We start from the raw sequence: 27411 nt of genomic DNA on the forward strand, positions 1-27411 counted from the left end.
GGAGCTCCCAAAGCTGGTCTATTTTTTAAATGAAGGATTGCTATCAAATGTACACGCTATATATACATCTTAAACTTACACAGCGTTAGGTTAATTATATCAATAAAAATTTGTTCTCTGTGTATTTAAAAAAATGAAGGATTGCTTTGCCAAAATTCAGTACATTTTTATAATTATCAGTTTCAGTGGATTTTCTTCTAAAAACTAGCTGTGGCACTGCCACAGAAGAGCCCTCCAGGGACCCTTTGTTGGGGGATTCTGCTGTTAGACCTTACGTGCACTTGGCCTCTTTGGTTTCTATCCTTGAAAGTGTAAGGATGGAGGTCAGTTGGGACTCAGCCGTATCGGACCCAGGTAGAATCCATACAGACACGGGTTCGATCCCTGGCCTCGCTCAGTGGGTTAAGGATGTGGCTTAAATCTGGTATTGCTGTGGCCCTGGTATAGGCCGGCCGCTGTAGCTCTGATTCGACCCCTAGCATGGGAACTTCCATATGCCGTGGGTTCCGCCCTAAAAAGCAAAGAAAGAAAGTGTAAGAACGTTTGCTCACTGCCCTTTCCTGTTCTCTTTGGTGCTGCAGTCGGGAAGACCTCAAATCACGCGATAGTACTGGCCCAGCTCATCACCCAGGGGAAGTGCTATGGACTGCATGCCTTCATTGTCCCTATCCGGGAACAGGGGACCCATAAGCCTTTACCAGGTTAGAACTGTTCCTCTGATGTTGAGATGGAAAATCAAAGCAGGCACTTTCTTCTGCAAAAAGTATAATACGTAAGAAAAGAGGAGGAGGGGAGCCAGGAATTCCAGCACATAAACACCTTGTGACTTGCCTTGCCTCTGTGGTAGGTATTACCGTCGGGGACATTGGCCCCAAATTCGGCTATGATGAGATGGATAATGGCTACCTGAAGATGGACAATTACCGTATTCCCAGAGAAAACATGCTGATGAAGTATGCCCAGGTATATTTAGACAGAATACAGGACCAAGCAGGCAGACATGGTGGTCTCAGTGGCTCTTGGTAATCACGGGGTTAGAGAGGTCTGTTTTTTAGAAGGTAATGACAAACTTTTACTTCGGATACCGCTTTCATTGTGACCATGAAGTCACAAGCCGCAGGCCCATAGGAGGAGCATGCTTTGGCTTTCAGAACCAGGGGGCCTCCAGCTTCACCCTGCATTAGACTCACCCGGAGGGCCGGCTAAGCCCTTGATTGCTTGGCCCCCAGAGTCTGATTTCGTGGGTCTGGGTGGGGACTGAGATTTCCAAGCAAGTTTCCCGCTGATGCTGACGCTTTTCTGGGGCCCCGCTTGGAGAAGCCCTGGCCTGCACGGCTCTTTGGGTTTAACTGAAGGCAGCGCCCATCTCCTCTTCTTTTTCCAGGTGAAGCCAGATGGCACGTATGTGAAGCCCCTGAGTAACAAGCTGACCTACGGCACCATGGTGTTCATCAGGTCCTTCCTCGTGGGCGAGGCCGCCCGGTGTCTGTCGAAGGCGTGCACCATCGCCATCCGCTACAGCGCCGTGAGGCACCAGTCTGAACTCAGGCCAGAGTAAGAGTGGAGTCTGGGACGGTCCCGGTACAGACACCTGGCCTTGACCCTGTCCAAGGAGCCAAACTCCCAGACGTAGTGCACAGGAGGTGCACTTGCTACACAATGAGCTGGGGCAGCGGTGTACTGGGTCTGCTCCTTGGAATCGAGGCTTCCCTTAAGTGGAAGGACGAGAGTACCCACCCTATCATTACTTCTTTTTTTTCTTTTTTTCTTCTCTTTTTTATTTTTTAGGGCCGCACCCACGGCATATGGAGGTTCCCAGGCTAGGGGTCTAATCAGAGCTGCATCTGCCAGCCTACACCACAGCCACAGCAATGCCAGATCCTTAACCCACTGAGCAAGGCCAGGGATCGAACCCGCAGCGTCATAGTCCTAGTCGGATTCATTTCCGCTGTGCCGTGACGGGAACTCCACCTTACTGTTACTTTTAACCTTCTAAGAAAAACAGTAACATTGCTTGAGCTCTGTAAATGAAATTTTCAAAACACTGAAGGCAGTGGGACGATTCTAATTGCTACTAACAAGTACAAACTGGGTTTGGCAAAAGCAGCATTAAACTTGCTTCCCTGTTGTGGCTGTGGACTTAGTTTATTCTCACTGCTGCCTTTCACTTGGGCATGACTCCTTGATAAGCTTTTCACGTTTAAAGAAGGAATAAAGAAATTGGTAAGAGCAGACCTCCTTAGACTTCAGCTGTTTAAGTCAGTGCATTGGGTCTTATCAGATTGTGGGCTAAACGTAGTTTATTCGACCATCTAGACCCTTTAACGTTGCCTTCCTGCTGTGGAGTTAACAAACACTGGTTTTGGGTGTTGCTGTGAAATACAGTTTCCTCAGTAAGACTGGAAAGACTGAGCAGACGGGAGCTGCAGCCAGAATACTCTGTCCGCCTAAGGCGGTCCGACGAGCCGGTGCAGAGCCTGGTAGGCAGATAGCTTGGATGTAAATCAAGGGTCTGCCACGTATTAGCTCGGTGACCTTGGGCAGCTTCTTTTTCTGTTTAGGGCTGTACCTGCGTCATGGAAGTTCCCAGGCTAGGTGTTGAATCGGAACTGCAGCAGCCGGCCCCTGCCACAGCAATGTGGGGTCCAAGCCACATGTGCGACCTGTGCCACAGCTTGCGGCAATGCTGGATCCCTAACCCCCTGAGCAAGGGCAGGGCTTGAACCCACATCCTCATGAATACCAGGCAGGTTCTTAACCCACTGAGCCACAAGGGGAACTCCCTTGGGCAGGTTCTTAACCTCCCATTTTCCCCAGCTGTAAAACGGGGTCATAAAAACTAGCTCACGGGGTCTTTATGAGGATTAGATAAATTAATCTATCAAATGCTTCGACTGGAACTTGGCACATAGTGAGCTCTGTATAGGTGTTTGACTTTTTTTTTTTTTCCTTTTTTAATATACGTTAGTGAACCAGAACCACAGATTTTGGATTATCAAACCCAGCAGTATAAACTCTTTCCCTTCCTGGCCACTGCCTATGCCTTCCAGTTTGTTGGCGCATATATAAAAGAGACCTATCACCGCATTAATGAAAACATCCGCCAGGGGGACCTGAGCGGCCTACCTGAGGTATGTACGTGTCCAGTTTCGCTCGCTGCGGGCTCCCTTCTGGCTTGTATTTGCCTGTTGGATTATGTCCAAAGAAAACTAAGTTTTGGGATGGCTTGAGAAGAATCGATGTATTTGGAGTTCCCGTCGTGGCACAGTGGTTAATGAATCCAACTAGGAACCATGAGGTTGCAGGTTCGATCCCTGGTCTTGCTCAGTGGGTTGAGGATCCAGTGTTGCCGTGAGCTGTGGTGTAGGTTGCAGATGTGGCTCGGATCCTGAGTTGCTGTGGCTCTGGCGTAGGCTGGTGGCTACAGCTCCGATTTGACCCCCAGCCTGGGAATCTCCATATGCCATGGGAGCAGCCCTAGAAAAGGCAAAAAGACCCAAAAAAGGGGGGGGGGGGATTGATGTATTCTCGGGAGTTCTCTGGAGGTGCAGCAGGTTAAGGATCTGGCATCGTCACTGTGTGGCCCTGGTTTGATCCCTGGCCTGGGAACATCCTTGTGCCACAGTGTGGCCAAAAAAGAGAGGATGAATCCATATGTTCTCAAAAGTTAGGAGACATTTTTCTGGTTGAGAGTGGGTCACATGTGAACATGTGTGAGTTTTTCAGTTTCAAAATTCCTGTACCGTGTTGGTCACCTGTTAATCAGGGGAACCTAAGTGATGCGTTTTTCGCCAAGTACAACAGTTCAGAAGGGAGTGTTATTAATTCCGGCCAATTAGATGGCCATGCTTTTCAGTTTACACACACGGCGGGGGTTTTGAAAGTGGCCGGTGCTGTCAAGTGAGGGTGAGGGTTTGTCCCTGGAACACGGGGGGCAGCACCAGCGAGGTTCCGATGGCTCTGTGCTTCCCCGTTAGCTTCACGCCCTCACCGCGGGGTTGAAGGCTTTCACATCCTGGACGGCTAATGCTGCCATCGAAGCTTGTCGGATGGCGTGTGGCGGGCACGGCTATTCTCACTGCAGTGGACTTCCAAATATCTATGTCAACTTCACCCCAACCTGCACCTTCGAGGGAGAAAACACTGTCATGATGCTGCAGACGGCCAGGTGAGACTTGGAGTCGTGGACTCTCTTCTCGAGAGTGTTCGAAGAGAAAAAGCAAAAGCAAAAGTGGAATAAAATTTAAAAAAAGAATGTTTGAGGAGTTCCTGTTGTGGCTCAACGGAAATGAACCCGACCAGTATCCGTGAGGACACAGGTTCAATCCCTGGCCTCACTCAGTGGGTGAAGGTTCCAGCATTGCCGTGAGCTGTGATATAAGCTGCAGACCCAGCTCGGATCTGGCGTGGCTGTGGCTGTGGGGTAGGCCGGCAGCTGCCGCTCCACTTCTAGCCCTAGCCTGGGAACTTGCATATGCCACAGATGCGGCCCTAAAAAGAAAAAGAGGAAAAAATGTGTGAGTCCCTTTCATTGGTTCCTGGCCCCATGTTTTCTCTTTGTATTATGTTTGTTCATGAAAGGTGTCACTTGGCCTTCCATCCCGACCCATGGTTTTTATCTGGTGGTCAGACGAGTAAAAATCACCTGTCACAGAGTGCCAGCTCATTCCCGGGGTTTGTTTCTTACTGCTTCCTGAGACGCATAGTTACTGAAGGCATGTGTCCTGGTGACTCGTAGGTTCCTGATGAAAAGTTACAACCAGGTGCACTCAGGCAAGTTGGTGTGTGGCATGGTGTCCTACCTGAATGACCTGCCCAGCCAGCGCATCCAGCCTCAGCAGGTGGCAGCCTGGCCGACCGTGGCGGATATCAACAGCCCTGACAGCCTGATCGAAGCCTATAGACTGCGTGCCTCCAGGTGAGCACACCCTCAAGCTGCACCAGGCAGCCGTGGGGGCCTCTGCGACCCGGGGCCTGAACAGACGAGGAAGGCACCTGTGATCCACTGCTTCCTCGAGCTCTGGTTCCTTTCCTTTTTAACAGACTAGTAGAAATTGCTGCGAAAAACCTTCAAACTGAAATGAGTCACAGGAAGAGCAAGGAGGCAGCGTGGAACCTAACTTCCATTGACCTCGTCCGAGCCAGTGAGGTGAGCGCAGCGATGGTTCTCCCCCCACGCCGCCCCCTCCACCACCCACCCGGTGTCCTTCGTGCAGAAACCCTTATCTCTTTTGAATCTTTTTCACGGATTAGGACACTCCGGTGTTTCTTTTCACCTAGGCACATTGCCACTACGTGGTCGTCAAGCTCTTTGCCGAAAAACTCCACCAGATTCAGGAGAGGTCCATCCACGCTGTCTTAAGGAACCTGTGTCTCCTCTATGCTCTGTATGGAATCAGTCAGAACTCAGGGGATTTTCTTCAGGTCCGTGTTTTCTGAGTTTCAGTCTTTTTCTTTAAAATTGTTTTGTAGACAAGTGCGGTTTACTCGTGCACATGTGTTTATAGACCTGTATAGACGTGTCGGGGTCCGTACCTGTGTGATGTATACGTTTGCTCGTTTGTTCCTTTTAGGGGAGCATCATGACAGAGTCTCAAGTCACCCACGTGAACGAGCGTGTGAAGGAATTACTGATGGCCATTCGCCCTGAAGCCGTTGCTCTGGTTGACGCATTTGATTTTCAGGATGTGACCCTGGGCTCCGTGCTTGGCCGCTATGACGGGAATGTGTATGAAAACATGTTTGAATGGGCCAAGAAATCCCCGCTAAACAAAACGGAGGTAAAAAGCAAAAACAGCTTTTCACCCTTTTTAAAGTCCTTCATTTAGATGTTAAGGCAGGGAGTTCCCATCCTGGCTCCGCGGTAATGAACCCGACTGGTAACCGTGAGGATGCGGGTTTGCTCCCTCGCCGCCCTCAGCGGGTCAAGGACCTGGCGATGAGGGGTGGTTGGCTGCAGACACGCTGCTGTGGCTGGGGTGCGGGCCGGCAGCTGTAGCGCCGATTTGAGCCCCAGCCTGGGAACCTCCATATGCCGCGGTGTGGCCCTAAAAAGACTAAAGATAAATAAGTAAATAAATATTGAGGCAGGAAAGACCTCTGAGAGCAATTGATCTTTGAAAGCTTTTATGACCGTTTCAAACAGTCACGTTATTTGAGCAACAGAGTCTTAAGGGAGCAGGTCGTTCCTGCTCGGTGCTGGTTTTCATTTCCTTGGCTGTTGAACAGCAGTTGAGAATTTTCAAACACAGACGCAAATCGAATCCTGCAGTGCGTCTCCGTGTCCTCTTTGCTGTGTTCTAACAACTCTCTGCTCCTGGCCAGTGGCCTTTCCTCTGAACCTCCCAGCTGAGGGTTATTTGGAAACAAATCCAAGCTATCAGATAATTTTATTCATTTGTTTATTTGTTTTCTGTTTCACTCCCCCACCCCCACCCCCACCATAGCCTATGGATGTTCCTGGGCCAGGGATCAAATCCAAGCTGGAGCTGCAGCCTACACCACAACTGCAGCAACACAGGATCCTTAACCCACAGCACTGGGCCAAGGATCAAACCAAGCGTCTCCATTAACCCACTGCGCCCCAGCAGGAACTCTTTTTTTTTTTTTTCTTTTCTTTTCTTTTCTATTATTATATTTTTAAAAGTTATTTCCCCAATACAGTTTTTTTTTTTTCTACTGTACAGCAAGGTGACCCAGTTACACATACACGTGTACATACTTTTTTCTCACATTATCACGCTCCAGCATAAGTGACTAGACATAGTTCCCAGGGCTACACAGCAGGATCTCAGTGCTAATCCATTCCAAAGGCAGCAGTGTGCATCTGTGAACCCCAAGCTCCCAATCCACCCCACTCCCTCCCCCTCCCCCTTGGAACCACAAGTTTATTCTCCAAGTCCATGATTTTCTTTTCTGTGGAAAGGTGCATTTGTGCGTGTATTAGATTCCAGATAGAAGTGATATCATATGGTATTTGTCTTTGTCTTTCTGACTTACTTCACTCAGTATGAGAGTCTCTAGTTCCATCCATGTTGCTGCAAATGGCCTTATTTTGTTCTTTCTTATAGCCGAGTAGTATTCCGTTGTGTATCTATAGCACATCTTCCTAATCCAATCGTCTGTCGATGGACATTTGGGTTGTTTCCACGTCTCAGCTATTGTGAATAGTGCTGCAGTGAACATGCGGGTGCACGTGTCTTTTTCAAGGAAAGTTTTGTCCGGATAGGTGCCCAAGAGTGGGGTGGCTGGGTCATATGGTAGTTGTATGTATAGATGTCTAAGGTACCTCCATACCGACCTCCACAGTGGCTGTACCAGCTTACATTCCCCCCAACAGTGCAGGAGGGTTCCCTTTTCTCCACGCCCCTCCAGCATTGGTTATTTGTGGACTTATTAATGACGGCCATTCTGACGGGTATGAGGTGGTATCTCGGAGTAGTTTTGATTTGCATTTCTCTCGTAATCAGGGATGTTGAGCATTTTTTTCATGTGCTTGTTGGCCATCTGAATATCTTCCTTGGAAAAATGTCTCTTCGGGTTTTTCAGCAGGAACTCTTAAGAACTCTCTTTTTAAAACATAACTGTAGTCCCATTCTCACACCTAAACAAATTAATAATTTTTTAGTATCAAACCGAATCAGTGTCTGAATTTCTGCAGTTAGCTCACCTCTTCCCCCATCTCAGTTTTTTTGAATCAAGATCCAAATAAGGTTCAGATAATTTCTGGATTAAAAATGTTATTTTAGGAGTTCCCATTGTGGCTCATCAGGAAACAAATCTGACCAGCATCCAAGAGGACGCAGGTTCGACTCCTGGCCTTGCTCAGTAGGTTAAGGATCTGGCATTGCCGTGAGCTGTGGTGTAGGTCGCAGACACGGCTCGGATCCCGCTAGCTACAGCTCCGATTCGACCCCAGCCTGGGAACCTCCATATGCCGTGGTGCGGCCCTAAAAAGCAAAAAAACAACAAAAAAAAACTTCTATTTTAGGGAATGCCCTGGTGGTTAGGGATCTGGCATTGTCATGCTGTGACTTGGGTTGTTGCTGTGCTGAGTTTGTTCGTTCCCTGGCTTGGGAGCTTGCACATGCCACAAGCATGGCCAAAAAAAAGTATGCTATTTTGAATTGCATGTCAGTGAAACCTCCCTATCAGTAATTTTTTTTTTTTTTTTTTTTTTTTTTTTTTTTGTCTTTTTGCCATTTCTTGGGCCACTCCTGCGGCATATGGAGTTTCCCAAGCTAGGGGTCTAATCGGAGCTGTAGCCGCCAGCCTATGCCAGAGCCACAGCAGCGCGGGATCCGAGCCGCATCTGCGACCTACACCACAGCTCAGGACAACGCCGGATCCTTAACCCACTGAGCAAGGCCAGGGATCAAACCCTCAACCTCATGGTTCCTAGTCAGATTCATTAACCACCGCTCCACAACGGGAATTCCCCATCAGTAATTTTTTTTCTCTCTCCTTCCCTTGCAGGTCCATGAATCTTACCACAAGCACCTGAAGTCACTGCAGTCCAAGCTCTGAAGTGTCCTGACGACGAGTTCAGTCTGCTCCCGAAAGCAGTTGTGCTCCGTTCCCCTCACACCTGTCACAGAAATCTGCGTGGAACCTTTATCCAATTCAGAAAAGCTATAGAGCAAATGATAAATTTTCCCTTTTCTCTTTTTTTACATTGAAAAAAAAAAAACAAAAAACAAAAACCCCAAATTTCGGAGATTAAAGGAAAAAAACAGGTGGTTTACAAGTGCAGTTAACACTGAAAGACTGTTGGGCATTCAGAAAGGCTTTAAGATGTGTGGTAGGACTTCCATTTGTACTGCTGACCCCAGGAGGCTATGACTTTTAATAATCTGTAGCACTTAACTACTAAGTAGTTAATTATTCCCTAATCACAAGTGTTTTTAAAGCAAAGCAAAGGTATTTCGTGAGGGGGCGGGGGTAGAACCCTGCCGCCCTTTCCCACTAATCACCCTGCGACTCCCGCCAGGGCGCGGGTTAGCCAGCAGGACTGAAGAGGGACCGCCTGGTGTACGTGTGACTTTGTGTTCAGCACCTTGATGCGTTTCCTGCCTGCCTGCCCACCTGCGTTCATGCATCGGGCCTGTCTAACTGTTCCGAGTCGTAGTTTCCCAGCACCAGGATTTCCCCAGCACAGGCTACCGTGGGGTCCCTGCCCCGTGAAATTAACGCACCTTCCACTGGAGGGGTCCCTAAAGTGCCACTCTAGTGCTCTACAAGGCCCTTTGTCCCCAGCTTCTCGGAAGGGGGGAGGGAGCGAGGTTTTCTCTGCGTGTTTCTACTTGTGGCAACTGATGGGACCTCAGTGCTTCTGATCCTTCCTGTCCATCTCCTGAGAGATGCGGGAGAAAGGAGGCAAAAACAGCCCCACTTCCGCCTTAGTAGGACAGGAGCAGGGAGCATGCTCAGTTATGGTTGCTGTAACTTTGGTGACCACATTGCTGGCATTTCCTGAAACAGTCCAGTTTTCCTGTAGTCTGTCACTTTGGCCCAATTCATTAAAATGCTTGGAGGTTACAGCATCTGGCATTACAAAAAATAAAAGCACCCCTTGTCGCCTCTTAGACCCAGGAGTAGCACAGACCCAGGAGTAGCACGTTTGTCTGCCTGGACAAACGTCATGTTCTGATTTTTGGATCAGAAAATATGAATCGTTGAAACTGACTAAAGGGTAAGTGGAAGTTCCATAGAACCTATTTCTTTTTGTATATCCAATTTTTTCGTCAGTATCCGATTTTATTTTCAGTATGTTCCTACGAGCTTTATCTGACTTGCTGCACTGTCAGCCGAAGTCTAATTTACACAATCATTCTATATTAAAAGGCTAAACATGTATCTCAAGGTAATTTTTTCTTAAAATCAGTGTAAAACAAGTCACTAGATTTTTTTTTTTTTTTTAACTTGTTAACTGTATTTGTGACATCTGCCTCATGAAACCAGTCATTCTAGAATCAGTCTTGAGAATGTCGTATATAATTCGGTGGAAATGGAACTCCTGTCTTGGGACCTGACATAAAATCGATCCCAGTAGAACTGGCAACAAGAGACTTTAAGGTCCGGCAAAAGAAATAACTGCCTGTTAAGCCTTAATCTTTCTACTAGGAGAACTAATAGATCATTATGTTCAGATTGAAGTAAAAATGCACTCTGTTCATTTCCTTCGGGTGTGTCTTGACTAGTTCAGATCCTGGGAGGTAATAGAATGTATTCAGATTGCTTAATACTGACCTATTAAATATGGAATTGTTTCCAATTAGTGGTTAAAAATTGTACTGGCAGGAATACCTGTGGCAAGGATCCGAGGGTGTTTGGAACGATACCCACCCAATCCAGCTGCATGGATCTGGGATCTGAGCAGGTTGCAATAGGTTGTGGGCCCTGCACAGCCACCTTCTGTCCAGCACCTTAAGTTTTACTTACCAACTAAACTGGATATTGACAGTATTTCTGTTAACATTGAAATGTTTTGTCTTGAATCTTATTCACTGTAATTAAAGAATAAAATCCTGTAAAACCTGATCTGTACTGTCCAGATGGAAAGAGTGCGCCCACTTCATAATTAAATGAGTTTAAATTATGGAGCGTTTTACGATGGAGGTTTAGGTGATGTTAAACGGAGCAGTATCGCCGAACCAGCTGCCACGCTGTCACCACAGAAGACCTGCCAGTGCTCGGCCGGTGCAGGAGGACAGGTTCATTGGCTGCGCTTGAGCAGCTGACCTGGTCTGCTGTCCCTGAGAAGCCACACTTTGCCACAGATAAGTTTGTTTCTGTTGGGTTCTTTTGTGAGCCGTTTTCACAAGGAGTACAGAGGTCAATGTCAGCCGAATCTACAGAATGATGAGCAGTGCTGAGTAGGATTCATGAGATTTTTCCGTTTAGATGGTCCTGATATAAAGCCTTTGAAGTTTAATAGGTTTGGGCTGTTTATAATGGACGAAGGCTGGTTCCTCAGTGTTGGGAGCTGTATTTCAGGCTGTCTTCGCTAGACACTAGGTATGTTTCAGTGTTTGGACAGTAGTGACCTCGAAGCACAGTTGGTCCCAAAGCCTTTGGGGCCCTTCATGTTCTTGTCTTCAGAAGATAATTCTGCTAAGTAGCAGTTTATCTTCAGAACATTCACTTAATTGCAACGTTAACCTTGTTCACATGCTTTTCTGAGAACTCTCTGCTTGTAACTTTAGATGACATACCTGGAGGCATTTAATAGTCCTAAAGTTAACGTGTTAGATCCTAATTCTGCAGTATAGGATCTTCAGTGCAGGGCTTTGGCTGGGGCGATAGATTCGTGGTCCTAGGGTTCTCTGGGGAACAAAAACCACTTCAGTTGAGAGTTCCTACTGTGGCTCCGCAGTAACGAACCCGACTAGTATCCATGAGGACACAGGTTCAATCACGAGCCCCGCTCAGTGGCTTAAGGGTCCAGCATTGCCGCAAGTTTTGGTGTAGGTCGCATACTTGATGTGAATCCTGCATTGCTGTGGCTGTGGTGTAGGCCGGCAGCTGCAGCTCTAATTCGACCCCTAGCCTGGGAACGTCCATAAGCTGCAGGTGGGGCCCTAAAAAGACAAAGCAACAACAACAGACTTTTAGATAACTTTTGGTCAAAATTCCTCCTACGCCTTTATGATTTCTTTCCATCCATCTTAGTAAAAAGGAAGAGAATTAGATGCAGATGGTCTGAAACACCCATTAATCTTTTTACATATATGGAAGATAGCCTGGAGTTATAGATTGATTTCAAGCAGTAGCCGAACAGAGAAGCAGTGCCAGGAAATTGTTTATTCTACTCGAGACGAAGATACTTTTGTTGTCTCCTGACTCAGATAAAGTTATGATCATTTTCATGAATAAAGCAGCAATCATCTCAGTTAATTGAGTATTTACTAATCCATTCCTGGAGGATTAGACCAAATTACCGTAAATGAGTAACTTTTCATTTTAAAATATTGGTGAAGTTTTGCTTTTAGCTATCCAAAATAAAATTACCTATTCCTGTGGTCCATGATAATAAACAAAGAATTATGTAAGGAACCTTTAGAGTTATCAGATGTTAGCTATTGCAGACATGTAAATTTCTGAATTCCAAAGGATTTTGATTTTTTGTTTTGCCTTCAAAGTGAGCCACCAGTTATCTTGGGAAGATCATGGAAAACAGAGTGACTTTAAGAATATTGGGCCAGGAGTTCCCGTCGTGTCTCAGTGGTTAACGAATCTGACTAGGAACCGTGAGGTTGCAGGTTCGATCCCTGGCCTTGCTCAGTGGGTTAAGGATCCGGCGTTGCCGTGAGCTGTGGTGTAGGTTGCAGACGCGGCTTGGATCCCTTGTTGCTGTGGCTCTGGTGTAGACTGGCGTCTACAGCTCCGATTGGACCCCTAGACTGGGAACCTCCATGTGCGGCCCTAGGAAAAAAAAAGCAAAAAGACAAAAAAAAAAAAAAATGTTGAACCAAAAGTTGTTTTGCCACGTCACTGTCAACCGTTCCGCAGATTATGTAGCAAATATGTGATCTTCCCCCTAAAACTCTGACTGCTGACTACTACTTTGTAAACACCATTTTATTTCAAATTCCTATGGATTCGAGAAAATTACTTAGGTCCTTGGCAGTGTATTATTACTTTGATATCTTTTTTTCTTTTATTGTTGTGATTTGAGTTTGGTTCCTACCTGACAAGACGCATTTAGCATGTGTTGTTACCCATCCCTAGCTGGGCATGTCACTGCCGGGCAGGGGAGTAACAAGGAGATGCAGGAGTCCACAGTGTGTTAATCAAACTGGTGACCTGCCAACCCTGCCTGGCCTGAGGATAAGCCAAACCGCTAGCACTTCTTCCTTTGTAAAACTGAAAAACCCTTAATAAAATCTATAATCCACACAGAAATGTTATTGTCTTTATTAGGGGATGGTGTTGGGTTTCATTCTGGCTTTGAAGCTTTGATTTTCATAATTGAACAGGGAGGTCACAGTCACTTGCCTAAGCTCTGGGGTTTGGCATATGAATATACGAATATATACCTATGGTTTCACCACGTCAACCTTCCACTCTTTTTTTAAGTATAACCGATTTACAAATCTTCCACTCTTGACAGGTTTCTCGCAATCTCCACCTCTCCACGAGTCAGCTCTCTTAAGAGTGGTAGAACTTTAAGTGCTCTGTGTGGAGCTCAGGCCCCAACCAATCTCCAAGGAGCAAAAACCGCACTGGCGCACAGCACCGTCTTAGCAAAAGGGCGTTCACACAGCTCCTAGCAACGCGCTAAGCCGCAAACCAAGGCCGTCACGGACTAACGGCCGCGGCGAGGCAGTCTGGGAAATGTAGTTCGTCTCGGCGCCCTGACTCGGGCGGATGAGCGGGCCTACGACTACAACCCCCAAGATGCTTCGCTTCTCCCCAATCTTCCGGAGGCCGGGCAACTAAGAGATTAACGTTTTCGAGGCTCTGAGGCGGGAGGCCTCCCTGAGTTGGGCTCGAGCGGGGCCTGGGCCAACGGCTCTGTCTGGGAAGTGTCCCAGCTACCGCGCCTCCGAGAGGAATGGCGCGTAACCCCGGGGGTTTCAGGGGCTGGAAGGATCGTAGGCTGCGCTCGGGTTGAGACGGGCTGAGCGCGCGGAGGGGGTGGCGCATAGAGGGGCGCGGAGCCTCAGGACCGAGCGGGTGACGCCCGGAGGGCCCTAGCGGATCAGTAGCGCCTGGTATTGTAAAACGCCTGGTGCGGAGGTGGCAGAGCAGATGCGATGCTATGGTCCTCGTGGCTCTGTGGCCCTTGCAAGGCTTTGAGACGTTCCCGCGGTCTGGGAGGCTGGGACGTGGCAGATTCCTGGACGTGATGTGAGACCCAGCGTGTTTGGGCTTGTAGGTTGTGAACATAACCATTACAGAGAAGGAGAAACAGAAGCATTCGGAGTGGCCCCTGGCCAGTGACCCCTCATAAACCGCGTTCTGATGACAGGACAGGCCGACATCAGAGAACTAGAGATGCCCACCTGCACTCCTTTCTTCCAAGCTGTGCCAGAGGTCAGTTTTGGTAACGCTGAGGAGGGGCCGGGAAAGGCCGGTGGTTCTGAGGTAAAACAGTTCTCTACGAATGGAGTGCGTCGGATTCACAGTTAGCGGGAAGCGAAAAATTTCCGCCGACAGAAAAATGCTCTCGAGGAGTAACCGGCATTCACATCCGCACCCTGCGCTGAAATGCTGCCTGGAAAGTAGGCAGAGGTGTTGCCTGGAAGGCGTGTTGGCCTTAGTGCACCCACCTCCTTTCTGAGATGAGTGCCTGCCGTTTTCCACATCCTCTCTCAGGGTAAGGGGCGAGGACCACTGCACCTTTTTTTGTTTCAAATAATCTGCAAGCCTTGAAAAGTTACCCAGAACACTTTGCTTTTCAACTGACTTGCTCCTCTTATTTTTTTTTTTTTAATATTTTTTATGACTTGCTCCTCTTATAAGGAATTTTTTTAATTGACGGAAATAGGTTTTGACCTCTTGAATGGGTGAAGTGAGGGAAGGCTTGATAAACCACGGACTCAACCAGTATTAAAATTACATCTGGGAGTTCCCGTGGTGGCTCAGTGATTAACGGACCCGACTAGTAACCATGAGGTTGTAGGTTCGATCCCTGGACTCGCTCAGTGGGTTAAGGATCCGACGTTGCCCTGAGCTGTGGTGTAGGCCGGCGACAGCTCTGATTGGACCCCTAGCCTGGGAACCTCCATATGCTGTGGGTGTGGCCCTAAAAAGATGAAAAATGAAATAAATAAATAAATAAAATCTGTTTTGTTTAGTGGTTTTGTTCTTTGGCCTGCAGCATACAGCAGCTTGCTGTGGAATCTCAGTTCCCAGACCAGGGATTGAACCCAGGCCACAGCAGTGAAAGGGCCAAGTTCTAACCACAGTCAATTTTTTTTTTCCTTTTTAGGGCCGCACATGCGGCATATGGAAGTTCCCAGGCTAAGGGTTGAACCAGAGCTGCAGCTGCCGGCCATAGCCACAGCAACTTGGGATCTGAGCCCTGTCCTCAACCTACCCCATAGCACACAGCAACGCTGGATCCTTTACCCACTGAGCGAGGCCAGGGATCCTCACGGATGCTGGTCGGGTTCATTGCTGCTGAGCCAAAACGGGAACTTCCCAAATCATTTTTAAACAACCAGTTTAACTTTCTTCATTAGGGACGAAGAGCCCAATGGGCCGAATTCAGATGAGCTGGGCAGCCCTGTGAAGGAGCCGCAAGCAGCCCCCAGGGCCTCGAGATGGTAGGCAGAAAGCAAAGTTGGTGTGTGGGAACGTGAACCTACCCTCACCCCTCCTCCCACCTCCAGGAAGATCTTGACCTTGGGGGGTGGGTGACCCCAAAGAAGAGTGATGGTTAGTCTCCCTGATGCACTAAGCAAGCATTTCTTCTGAGCCTCGGAATGGGCATCTGAAAGCGTTTGTAAGGGTCCGTCACTGGTAACGAAGCGCCAGGGGAGAGTCAGGGAATGGAGGACAGTGTTCCATCCTGGCTGGCTGGGTGGTATCTGGAAACATGGGGAAAAGGGAGGGACTGCTGCCCACTGGCGGCGTCCACAGGGGCGTCCACTGCTCATGCACTGGGGCCATTTTCATGCTCTGACTGAATCTGTTCTCAGAAATTCTAAGAACATCGTAAAGGGCGTTTGCCTCTAAATGCCCTTGGTGCTCCTTTTCTGCTGGTGACCTGGCAAAAGGCAAAACACTTCCAGTTCTGCATCCTTGGTTTCAACACACATTCGCGGCCTGATCCTGTTAATGCGATTTGTTTTTCCCTTTTAGGCACCAAAAACCAAGAAGGGATTAAAAGGTGAGTGGAGAAGCTCCTGCTGTGGCTGAACAGGATCAGCAGCTTCTTGGGAGTGCTGGCACGTGGGTTCGATCCCCAGCCCAGCACAGTGGGTTAGCGGTCTGGCATTGCCGCAGCCATGGCTTAGTTCGCAGCTGCAGCTGGATCTGATCCCTGGTCCGGGTTCCATATGCTGCAAGGTGGCCAAAAAAAAAAAAGGAGAGTGGAAATGAACATTGCTCTTAAGTCAAAAATAATCCCCACCCCTCATCATGGATCCACAGATAACTTAGACGTGTCCGTCTGAATGTTTCTGTTTTTAAGGCCACTCCCATGGCATATGGAAGTTCTGAGGCTGCGGGTCCCATCGGAGCTGCCGCTGCTGGCCTACGCCACAGCCGCGGCAGCTGGGGATATGAGCTGTGTCTGACCCACACCACAGCTCACAGCAGTGCCGGATCCTTAACCCACTGAGTGAGGCCAGGGATTTACTGAAAGTCTTCACCGTAATTTTTTTTTTTTTTTTTTTTTTGGCTTTTTAAGGCCACACCCATGGCATATGGAGGTGCCAGGCCAGGGGTCAAATTGGAGCTATAGCTGCCGGCCTACACCACAACCACAGCAACGCCAGATCCAAGCCACCACAGCCCACAGCAATGCCGGATCCTTAACCTACTGATCGAGGCCAGGGATTGAACCCGCAGCCTCAGGGATGCTAGTTGGATGCGTTTCCGCTGCGCCACAACGGGAACTCTTTTTTTTTTTTCTTTTTTTAAACCATCATCTTTTGAGAAAATTATTTTTAGTTTCTACCCTGGGGTCTTTCACCAAGGCATTGTGACCTGTTGCCAGGAGCTAGAAAACCTCTCACGGGCAGTGAAGAGCGAGCCAAGCCCAAGTCCCAAGCCCAGCGCTCTGAGGTCCTGGGCTGAGGTCTCAAGACATGACCGTTCTTTCTCCCCGAAGTCACAGTGGCCCCTCTCTTGTTTCAGACTCCATTGACGATGTCCTTGGTGACCTCCTGGGGGACGAGGGTAAGTGCCCCTTTCCCAGAAGCCCCTGATCTAAGCTTGTAATTCACAGAAAGTTCACTCTTTAAAAGTATACTCTTCAGTGGCGTTTAGTATATTGACACAGTTGTGCAACCCGCACCCTAGTCGAATTCCAGAACGTTTTCATCCCCACGAGGAAAGGCCCTGCCGTGAGCAGCCGCTCCTCATTCTCCCCTCCCTGAGCCCTGGGCCAGCACTCGTTTAATCCGATGGATTTCCCTACCACGGACATTTTAGGCAAAGTGGAATCATGCAGAAAGAGGCTTTTGCGTCCGGCTTCTTTCGCCCTCCATACTGTTGCCAAGGTTTGTCACTGTTGCATTCCTCCCTCGTTCCCTTTCGACGGCTGGACCGCAGGCCCTTGTACAGGAAGCCTCCCTTTGTTTAGCCCTTCATCGGTGGACGGAGATTCAGGGGGTTCCCACCTTGCGGCGAGGCTGTTCTGAATAACGGCTGTTGGGAAGGTGCATCCCAGGTTCTCGCGTGGGCGTCTGTGTTCAGTTCTTTGGCGTGGAAACTTAGGAGCTGAATGACTGGACTCTATGGTGACACGTCATTTAGCTTTTCGAGGGCCCGCCAAACCCTTTTCCGCAGCATGTGTGCCATCTTACGTTCCCACCAGCAGTGTAAGGAGGTTCCAGCTTCTTCACATCCTTGCCCCTGCTTGTTCCCTTCTTTCTGATGAAGCCGTCTGAGTGGGTGTAAAGTTGCATTTCACAGTGGGCTACACGCGTGACTAACGCTGTTGAACATCTTTTTGTTTGTATGTTGGTTGTTTTAAGGGCCACACCTGCGGCGTACGGAGGTTCCCAGGCTGAGGGTCACATTGGAGCTACAGATGCCAGCCTACACCACAGCCACAGCCACGCGGGATCTAAGCCACATCTGCAACCTACACCACAGCTCACGGCAACGCTGGATCCTCAACCCACCAAGCGAGACCAGGTCTTGATCCCTCGTCCTCATGGATACTAGTTGGATTCGTTTCTGCTGCGCCACAGCAGGAGCTCCCTTATGTTTTCTTGTGGTTTTGTTTTGTTTGTTTTGTTTCCTTTTGGCCACCCCACGGCATATGGAGCCAGGGATCAGACCCAAGCCACACTCACAACTTAAGCCACAGCTGCGGCAATGCCAGATCCTTAACCCAGGATCATGACCCCACTGTGCCAGGCAGGGGATTGAGCTTAAAACCCAGCGCTCCCAAGATGCCGCTGATCCTGTTGCGCTACAGCGGAAACTCCTCTTCATGTGTTTATTGGTCGTTGATATCTTTGGAGAAAGGTCTACAGATCTTCGCTGTTTTTAAATTAGGTTATTTGTCTTTTTATTTTTGTCCTTTTTTTTTTTTTTTTGTCTTTTCTAGGGCCACACCCACAGCATATGGAGGTTCCCAGGCTAGGGGTCTAATCAGAGCTGTAGCCGTCGGCCTACATCACAGCAACTCAGGATCCAAGCTGTGTCTGCAACCTACACCACAGCTCACGGCAACGCCAGATCCTTAACCCACTGAGCAAGGCCAGGGATCGAACCCGCAACCTCATGGTTCCTAGTCGGATTCGTTAACCACTGAGCCATGACGGGAACTCCTTTTTTTTTTTTTTTTTTAAATTAAAATATAGTTGATTTACAACATGCTAATGTCTGCTACACAGCAAAGTGACTCAGTTATACACGTGTACACTTTTTTGTTTTTTGGTTTTTTTTGTGTTTTTGCCATTTCTTGGGCTGTTCCCACGGCATATGGAGGTTCTCAGGCTAGGGGTCTAATCAGAGCTGTAGCTGCCGGCCTACACCACAGCCACAGCAACACAGGAGCCAAGCTGAGTCTGCAAGACCTACACCATAGCTCACGGCAACACCAGATCCTTAACCCACCGAGCGAGGCCAGGGATCGAACCCTTCTCCTCATGAATCCTAGTTGGGTTTGTTACCGCTGAGCCACAATAGGAACTCCTACATGTATTAGTTTGTACCTACTAACCCCAAACTCTCACTCCATCCCTCTCCCGCCACCCCCCTTGGTAGCCCCAAGTCTGCTCTCGGTGTCTCTGAGTCTGTTTCTGTTCTGTAGATAGGTTCATTTGTGCGGCATTTTAGATTCTGCATATAAGTGCTATCTTATGGTATTTGTCTGTCTTTTTTTTTTTTTTTTGCCTTTTCTAGGACCGCTTCCCACAGCATATGGAGGTTCCCAGGTTAGGGGTCCAATGGGAGCTGTAGCCTCCAGCCTGCACCAGAGCCACAGCAACACAGGATCCGAGCCGTGTCTGCGACCTACACCACAGTTCACGGCAACGCCGGATCCTTAACCCACTGAGCAAGGCCAGGGATCGAACCCGCAACCTCATGGTTCCTAGTCGGCTTCGTTAACCACTGCGCCACAACGGGAATGCCTGTCTTTCTCTTTCTGACCTACCTGACTTAGTACGAGAATCTCTAGTTGCATCCACCCACTCAGGTGTTTGAAGGACCTGCCCACCTCCAAAAGGCCCCCTTCCAGGAGGAAGGTGTGGGGCCAGCTTGGTGGGAACGTGCTTGCCTGTCCCCTCGCCTCCAGTTCTCTGTGGCTGAACGACCTCTCTTGTTTTCTTTCTTCCAGCCGCACTGCCCGAGAAGCCCGTCAAGCTAGTTTCCCGGGCCGGGGACACCACTGGAGTAGACCAGGCGCCCCCCTCTTCAAGGGCAAGAGCAAAGTGAGCCCATGAGACAGGCCGGGGCATCCAAGTCCTGTTTCAGTCCTAAAGCTCTTGCCCCTCCGCCCCCCCACTGTGGGCCCCACTTGTAGTGTGGGCCCCACTTGTAGTGTCACCGCGTCGTCCTCCTGCCCTTGGCGCCTGGTCACTGAAAGGGCCTGGAGGAGAGGGACGAGAACTGAGCTGGAGGCCAGAGGTTCTGGCTTCTCGTCCTACATTAGTTCCTTCCTGTGTGATCTTGGGCAATTCCTGAACCTCTCTGAGCCTCAGTTGTCTTAGCCTCAGAATAAGAGGATTGGCCCCGTGGGGGCCTCTCCTGACAGTTACAGGGTAGGGAGGGCTCTTGTGAGCTCTCTGCCCTCCACCTTCGTTTTAGTCCAAGCAATTCTGTTTTTCTCTCTTACCTGTGGTTTTTCAAGGGGCTCTACTGCTGTTAAAAAAAAAAAAAAAAAAAAAAAGTTAAGAATCACTGCATTTAGGGGGTGTGTGAAATTCCTTTTAGCAACTCTGCCCCGGGAGAAGGGTCTGTCGAGGTTCCCCTGGACACTTTAAGCCAGTCTCCATTCTTAGAATCATGGGGACTGTTGGTGGGTGGCTGCTGACTCTGCCCCTTTGCAGGTCCCTCCTGGAAGACGATGCCTTCGGCACCAGGACAGGCCTGGCAAGAGCTGATGCCGAGGTGAGCCGGGCCCACTCCCTCCTCCTCACGCTCTGCTCAGCCCCAGAAACAGCCAGATGGGTCTTGTGGCCGAGGGGCTGCTCCGAGAAGGTGTAGAAGTCCCTGCAAAGCCACCTTGTTTTGTTTTTGTTTTTGTTTTGGCCATGCCTGTGGCATGTGAAAGCTCCTGGGCCAGGGACCGACCCCGAGCCACAGCAGTGACCCAGGCCACTGCAGTGACAACACTGGATCCTTAATTCACTGCGCCACAAGAGAACCCCAAAGCCAGTTTGTTCTTCAAGAGAACATACGCGAGGGCTGCTGAGTGGACTCAGAGCGACATCCGTTTCCTTCCTCCCCGTGAGACGAGCTAGAAAGCAGATGCCCTAGCAGGGGCTGGAGGCTCGGATGTTCCCCTTTGAACTGTGCTTTGCAATCAGCCCCACAGCTGCCAGGCCTGGGGTGGCAGTGGTCCTCCCTCAGGAGGGACAGAAAGTGGCAGCGCTTTCTGGGTCCCCCACAAGTGGGCAAGTTCGACTTCAAGCAATGCCCGAGCCCCCCGTGAGGGCAGGGCCCTCCCCTTTACACCCCGACGGCCCGGCCTTGCTCCTGCCCTAACAGAAGTGCAGCAGCAAGGACCCTGAGCTTTGTGGGGCCTCGACGAACACGTGTCCTCACCCTCCTGGCCTGCAGGTCTCGGATATCTCAGATGTAGACCCGCAGTCCCTGCTCCAGGCCATGCAGGTAAGGAAACCGCTTGCACGATTCAGGGAGCTGGGGAGATGGGGTAGGATCATGTTTCATGCCAAGCCTTCATTCTCCGTCTGATTTCTTCCTTTACAATGTGTGTTTCTGAGCCCTTCCGAGCGCAAGAATGGCATTCAGGGAGTTCCCATCGTGGCTCAGCGGAAACGAATGTGACCAGCATCCGTGAGGATGCAGGTTCAATCCCTGGCCTGGCTCAGTGGGCCAGGGATCCTGCATTGCCCTGAGCTGTGGTGTAGGTTGCAGACACGGCTCGGATCCTGCGTGGCTGTGGCTGTGGCTGTGGTGTAGGCCAGCAGCTGTAGCTCCGATTCAACCCCTAGCCTGGGAACTTCTGTATGCCAAGGGCGCGGCCGTAAAAAGCAGAAAACCCCAGAAAACGAAAAGAATGGCTTTCATCCACGTGCTCTGGCCCTCCATGCCCCTCTGGTGTAAATCCGTTTTCCTGGTTTGTGGGGATCTGCCCACCCAGAGACACAGCCCCGTCACAGGCCTCTGGTGAAACGGGGCTGGCTCCCTCCTGAGGAAAAGGGGAGATGGTCTCCCCTAAATCTTTCTCCAGATTTCTCCTGCCAGGTCCCCTGGTACAGCTGTCCTCTCATCAGATCAAGCCCCAAGCTAGTCTCTGCCAGGGAATTTTGAGCCGTAAATCTGAACAGTTCATAAGCGAAATCTCTCGGCGCTCGGCGGCCTGGCTGGGCCCTAAAACCTTGAGTCGCCCTTGGTGCCTCCTCCCCTTCCGTCCAGCCTGGCCTCCGCCTCATGTCCCTTCTGGCCAACCCGCGTTGCCAGGAGCCAGGGCTGAGCACCTGCCTGCCAACCTGCGGGGCCCTAAAGAGTTGGGATCTCTCCCTTCTTGGCTCCAGAGTCAGCCTCTTTCCCCTCAACTTGAAACCACGCTTGCCCAAGGCCAGGCCGCTGCGACCCTGAGTCGGCCCCTCGAGGCCTCTGACTCGGCTAATGGCGGTGGCTCTGAGTCTCTCATTCCAGAACCGGGAACCGAACCGCCCACCCACTCTGCCTGCCTTTGGTTCTGTTATCTTTCCCAACTCAGCTCTTTTCTGAGTAATTTTCTCACTTTGTTTTGCTTCCTCAATACTGGCCCTGGCGTGCCAGCCGCCCTCCTCAAGTGCAAGTCTATTGTCCTTTCAGAGTTGTTGAGCCGCCAGTCGGTATCAGGGCTCGTGGTGACAGTGAGTCCCGACGCCTCCTCTCCCAGCCTGGTTAGGGTGGCTTTGAATGTCCTCACCCTAGAGCGTCGGTTGACACAGACCAACAGTCTCACCCTACCGCTGCCTCGGATGGCACTTGGTGTCCCCTGACTCAGGCAGGCTAAGGGCCCCAGATCAGATTTCCCGTGACTTTGGACGAAGGGTTATCTCAGGTCCCGCCTTACTGCCCAGGAGCCTGCTCTTTTGTTTCTACGGCCAACAGCTTCAGCGTGTGCTGAGCCTGTGTGAGAAGCTGCTGTCAGCAGATCTTAGGCACCCTCTCGTCCTGGCACTGAGGCAGCAGCTACTAGTAAGGCTGGTAGAAGTCCCAGGAGACCGTTCGGCTTATCTGAGACGCTGTGTGGGACCTCTGGGCTTTTGCCCTGCCTCTGTCCTTGTTCTGTAACCCTGGAGGGGTCGGTTCCCCCCCACCAAGTCCCCATTTGTTCCCCGTGGAGACTGGAGGCAGCGTCCTTCCCAGGCTGCTCAGAGCTCGGGGACACGGAGCCGCCGGCTAAGCACCTTTGGGGCTGCCTCCCGCCTTCTCGCGTTTCCAGGACCTGGATGAAATGGATGCTGTTCTCTTTGGTCTGAAGACGTCGAATCTAGGCTCAAGCACGAGGTCCGCAAAGGTCTCTGGGAAAGAAGAGCAGCCTAGTAAACTGAGACCCGCCGGGGTGTTCACTGCCCACGAGAAAGGTGTGTGGAAGATAGGTCCCCAGACCCAGGGCCACGTGGGGCGTGTGGAGGTGCTCGCGTGTCCCCATGGGTTTTCTCTGCCTGGGCAGGGCGGCCGGGCACTCACTGTGTCCTCGTGGGTGTTTGGGTGTCTGTGGTCGGGGAGGGAGGCGGGCTGAGCTTTTACCCTTCCTCGGCCTCTTCCAGTCCCTCTAAGTCCAGCGTGGCCACTCCTGGAGAAGCCCTTGGAGATTAACTGGAGATTTTCTGGTTGCCTGTACGTCTCCCAAACCTGGGTTTCTGTTTGGAATGACTTGTGCATAGAGGCCTGGGGGAGCTTCCTGACCACATTTCCAGGCCAGAAGCCTGTTTGAGAACTAGGGACCTATCCCATGGCTGTGTCCATGGCCGCAGGCCCTTGGCCGCCGGGTAGAAGCCTGCGCCAGCCCAGTGGTCCCGGTCATCGTGTGGCCGCACGTGGGCCAAGAGAGCCCCAAGGCCTGAGACCTTCCCTCGTCTTTGCTCCCTGCAGGAGATGCCATTCCCGCCAAGAAGCTACCTCCCTCTCCCACCAGCTCTGGGCATCAGTACCGGAAGTTCTCCTTCGAAGGTACCACAGGCCTTGCAGTCATGCCTCTGGGACGCTTCGGTTTTGTGAGCGGAGTAGCCAGGGCGCTGCTTCCTTGCTTCTGCCCGAGGCTGAGTCGCTGTGTCGTCAGATGAGGAGCCGACAGCTGGCAGCACTGATTCGTCCCTCCTCGCTTCAGGGAGGGACCAGTTCTGTTCCACCGGCTGGGCTGTTGGGGGCACGCACTTGCAGGGACTTTGAAGCCAGGTGTCAAACTGAAGATTTTATGAAGTCGAGGAAAAATTCCCTTTCCCATCGCAATCGCAGGGATGTTTGACTTCCCCCCTCCTGCCTTGGGGACGTTTCCAGAAGGCCTGTGCAGGTGGCCGAGCCTGGGCAGTGGCACTGGAAGGCAGGCAGGGGGCTGCTCTCCTCGCTCCCCCTCCTTTCCCGAGCCGGGTCTGTGTCTGAGCCCCCCCGTCTCCCAGGCCCTGTCCCTGATGCCAAGTGGCTTGTTGGGGATCCGAGAGCTGGGAATCTGCAGTCCAGGGCCACACGCCCCAGGGCAGCGCGGTGCCTGCTTCCTGCACAAAGCGACCGTCCTCCCTGTGCTGTCCCTCTGCCAGCAGACGTGGAGGACCCCTTGGCCGGACTCCTCTCCGACGACGAGGGAGGAGTTGCCAAGAAGCCGTCTGGGACAGAGAGTAAAACAGCTTCTGAAAAGAACCCAGTCCCGGTCAGAGACCAAGGTAGGGAAGGGTGGGCTTGTGACCTGTCCCGGGGCAGGTGCAGGCGGCTCCCTGAACTGTCTGGTGCAAAACCAGAGACCCCACCAGGCAGGAACCACAGGTCGGAGATCCTGGACCACAAGGTTCTCCGTCTCTGAGGACAGAGGGGGATGCGTGAGCCTAGGAGTGGGGCAGGCTGTTGGCTCCCTTGGGCAGAGGTTCCACCCAGAGGTCGGGGTGGCAGGAAATCACCCCTTCGGCCCGTTCAGACTTGGCAGTGAGAGCAAGAAGGCCGTGAGCGTCGCGTTCTGTCTCTTAGGGCCCGCTATTCCTCTAACTCCTGGGGACACCCCAGTCCGGAAGAAAGGAGACTCGCTGTTTGACAATGGGGACGACATCGTGGCCGCCCTGGGCTTTGGAGACAGCCCCAAGGCGGAGAGGAGGCGGACGGGAGACCAGTAAGGGCCCTGAGGAGCCGAGAGTCCAGGCCTGGCGAAAAGCTAGAGGGAGGGTAGAGTGTGGCCCCCCAGAGCCCCTCATCCTGGCACAGACCTGCCCCTTGTCCTGTCCTGCAGGGAAGGGCCCCTCCCTGCTCGCTCCAAGCTGGATGAGCTGCTGGGTCGGGGCACGGCCGCCAGACTCCTGGCCCGCCCGGGCACTGGGGAGCACAGGGAGTTCCAGCTGGACCCAAAGTACCAGAGGCCACAGGGTGAGGAAGCTTGTGGGCATGGGGGGAGGGGGGGTTACCACAGCCCATAGTAAGAAATAAACTAACAGGCTTTAGGAGTTCCCTCATGGCTCAGCAGGTTAAGAATCCAGCGTTGTCACTGCTGTGGCACTGGTTCCATCCCTGGCCTGGGAACTTCTTTTTTTTTTTTTTGTCTTTTTGTCATTTCTGGGGCTGCTCCTGCAGCATATGGAGGTTCCCAGGCTAGGGGTCTAATCAGAGCTGTAGCCGCCAGCCTACACCACAGCTACAACAACGTGGGATCCGAGCCACATCTGCAACCTACACCACAGCTCACGGCAACGCCGGATCCTTAACCCACTGAGCAAGGCCAGGGGTCGAACCCACAACCTCATGGTTCCTAGTCGGATTAGTTAACCACTGAGCCACCACGGGAACTCCTGGCCTGGGAACTTTGCATGGCGAGGGTGTGGCCAAAACAAAGCAATATGAGGAGTTCCCATCGTGGCGCAGCAGAAATGAATCCAACTAGGAACCATGAGGTTGCGAGTTCAATCCCTGGCCTCAGTCAGTGGGTTAAGGATCCGGCGTTGCCGTGAGCTGTGGTGCAGGACACAGGCGGCTCGGATCCCGCATTGCTGTGGCTGTGCTGTAGGCCAGCAGCTACACTCCGATTCAGCCTCTAGCCTGGGAACCTCCATGTGCCGTGGGTGCAGGCCTAAAAAGACAAAACAAAATTTAAAAAAAAAAAAATTATGCTTTACCTCTTGTCACACACAGTAGTATTCACATTTATAACTGAGACAGAGGTGTCAGGAAATCATAATTACCATTTTGAGTGCTCTGTTGTTTTTTGTTTATGTGCTCTCTAACTTATAAATGCATTGGTTGTGACTCATTGGTTTCTCCGCCTGCTAAAGGGCAGTGGCTCACGGTTGGAAGCACACTGCTCTGGACCAGTGTTTCTCTGATGGGCCCGCCGGCCATTGGTTGAGAATCATTCTTGTGGTAGGAGCAGCTCTCAGGGCCCCGAGGGCACCCTGCCAACAGCTCCTGGTGGATGTGCCACCTGCCGGACGCCCAGCCCCTCACCCTGCCTCCGCCACAGCAGCTTCCCCTTCACTCATCCTGCCCGTCAAGCTGCCTGTTCAGCTTCTCTTTTTTCCTTTTTTTCACTCTTTTTAGGGCCACACCCACGCCACATGGAAGTTCCCAGGCTAGGGATTGAATCGGAGCTGCAGCCACCAGCTTAGGCCACAGCCACAGCAGTGCCAGATCCAAGCCACGTCTGCCGCCTACACCACAGCTCACGGCAAGGCTGGATCCTTAACCCACTGAGCAGGGCCAGGGCTTGAACCTACGTCCTCATGGATACGAGTTGAGTCCATTACCATGGAGCCACGACAGGAACTCCCAGTTCAGCTTTTCTTAAACAGAGAATTTTGTAGCTGCAAAAGAAGGGTCTCCCCACCCCGGCCTGCTCAGCTCTCAATCATAGGTTCCTTAATTCACAGACAGAGAAGATGCCTGGGGAGACGAGGACTTCACCTTTGGAGCCTACCAGCCCACCTTGTGCTCGTCCGAGGGCCGGCAGCCCCGCCGGCAGTCCGTCCGGTAAGCATGGAGACAGGCCGCCCACTGGTACAGCAGGCCTGGCCCTGCCCTTCCCCAGCCCAGGCTTGTTTGGGAGGCACTAGGCTGCGTGGGTGCTGAAGAAGGAGGGGCTTGCCCGGTGCCCACCAGTCCAGGCCGAGGCCCCCAGCAGGAGCCGGCTCCCAGCCTCCCAGGAAGGAAAAGGAGACGGTGGGCCCGACCCCATGGGCAGCCCCAGAAAGCCATGAACGGCTGTGGTGGCAGCGCGGGTCCCTGGGGAGTGGTGAGCCCTGGGGAGATGGGGAGGACAGTGGCTTCGAGCTCTGCTCCCTGGGAACACCACCCTCATGGCACACCTGTCCCAGCGTGCAACAAGATACTAAGTTAGTGGATGGGAGTTTCTGGGGTTGGAGTTTTTTCTCCCAGTATCTATTTTAAACTTTGTACTTTGAAATCACTTCGGACCGACAGAAAGGTTGTGAGAAGAGCTCCCTCCTGCCGGCTCCGTACGCAGCGAGCAGCCTCGGCCATGGCGGCTTTTTCGGCCCCTCTTTCTGTCCACATGACCCCTTGTGGTCCTTTGCTCTCCAGGGTTCTCAAACCCTGGAACCCGCGGCCACTGGCCAGCAGCTCATAGAGGTTACAAACAGGTGGCGGGTTGACTCTTAATTGAAAAGCCTAAAACCACCTGATCTGGCTGAGTTTTCTCTGGGGGTGTGCCCGTGGCGCTGCTTTGGCAGGCAGCCGTGCTAACCACTGCACCACTAGCCCTCAGCGTGCTGGTCCCCTCCTCTGCTGGATCCCGAGGCCGCATCCAGGAGGTCTGTTTCACGGTGTTGCATGGACCTCGCTCAGCTGGCCATGGCTTTGTCTGTGCAGTGCCCCTGGGCATCATGACTCCTTAGCTTGGGCCCCACGGTCACCCCCCCGCAGCAGAGGGAGAGGCCAATCAGGGGGCCC

General features: G+C 51.5%; 2 protein-coding genes across 62 annotated transcripts in view; both read left to right on the top strand.

The window, feature by feature from the left end:
• ACOX1 (acyl-CoA oxidase 1) overlaps positions 1 to 10539 on the top strand; it is a 28337-nt gene extending 17798 nt beyond the window's left edge. For 16 of the 17 annotated variants that reach the window (XM_084982520.1, XM_084982522.1, XM_084982530.1 and 13 more), the window contains 10 exons: positions 582 to 701; positions 848 to 963; positions 1385 to 1554; positions 2969 to 3131; positions 3978 to 4168; positions 4739 to 4918; positions 5044 to 5149; positions 5281 to 5424; positions 5574 to 5780; positions 8476 to 10539. In XM_084982520.1, the coding sequence (XP_084838646.1) occupies positions 582 to 701; positions 848 to 963; positions 1385 to 1554; positions 2969 to 3131; positions 3978 to 4168; positions 4739 to 4918; positions 5044 to 5149; positions 5281 to 5424; positions 5574 to 5780; positions 8476 to 8526 (1448 nt within the window). In that variant the 3' untranslated portion in view covers positions 8527 to 10539. 17 annotated transcript variants of the gene reach the window in all.
• Positions 10540 to 13449: 2910 nt separating this feature from the next.
• Positions 13450 to 27411, top strand: part of FBF1 (Fas binding factor 1) — a 28809-nt gene continuing 14847 nt past the window's right edge. For 7 of the 45 annotated variants that reach the window (XM_084983494.1, XM_084983510.1, XM_084983532.1 and 4 more), the window contains exons 1-14: positions 13450 to 13558; positions 13880 to 14037; positions 15189 to 15272; positions 15811 to 15838; positions 16810 to 16851; positions 19469 to 19562; positions 20181 to 20241; positions 20914 to 20964; positions 22754 to 22895; positions 23407 to 23484; positions 24069 to 24191; positions 24490 to 24628; positions 24746 to 24879; positions 26373 to 26472. In XM_084983494.1, the coding sequence (XP_084839620.1) occupies positions 15270 to 15272; positions 15811 to 15838; positions 16810 to 16851; positions 19469 to 19562; positions 20181 to 20241; positions 20914 to 20964; positions 22754 to 22895; positions 23407 to 23484; positions 24069 to 24191; positions 24490 to 24628; positions 24746 to 24879; positions 26373 to 26472 (995 nt within the window). In that variant the 5' untranslated portion in view covers positions 13450 to 13558; positions 13880 to 14037; positions 15189 to 15269. Of the gene's footprint in view, positions 13559 to 13648; positions 14321 to 15188; positions 15273 to 15810; positions 15839 to 16809; positions 16852 to 19468; positions 19563 to 20180; positions 20242 to 20913; positions 20965 to 22753; positions 22896 to 23406; positions 23485 to 24068; positions 24192 to 24489; positions 24629 to 24745; positions 24880 to 26372; positions 26473 to 27411 lie in introns of those variants that run through there. The other 38 variants (XM_084983498.1, XM_084983515.1, XM_084983531.1 and 35 more) reach the window with 13 other exon arrangements.

Source organism: Sus scrofa, chromosome 12 (assembly GCF_054392235.1).
Source record: "Sus scrofa isolate SSC_HxYL_T2T_F1_AM1 chromosome 12, Sscrofa_HxYL_maternal_Yorkshire_Landrace_v2.0, whole genome shotgun sequence".
Classification (NCBI taxonomy): Eukaryota; Metazoa; Chordata; class Mammalia; order Artiodactyla; family Suidae; genus Sus; species Sus scrofa.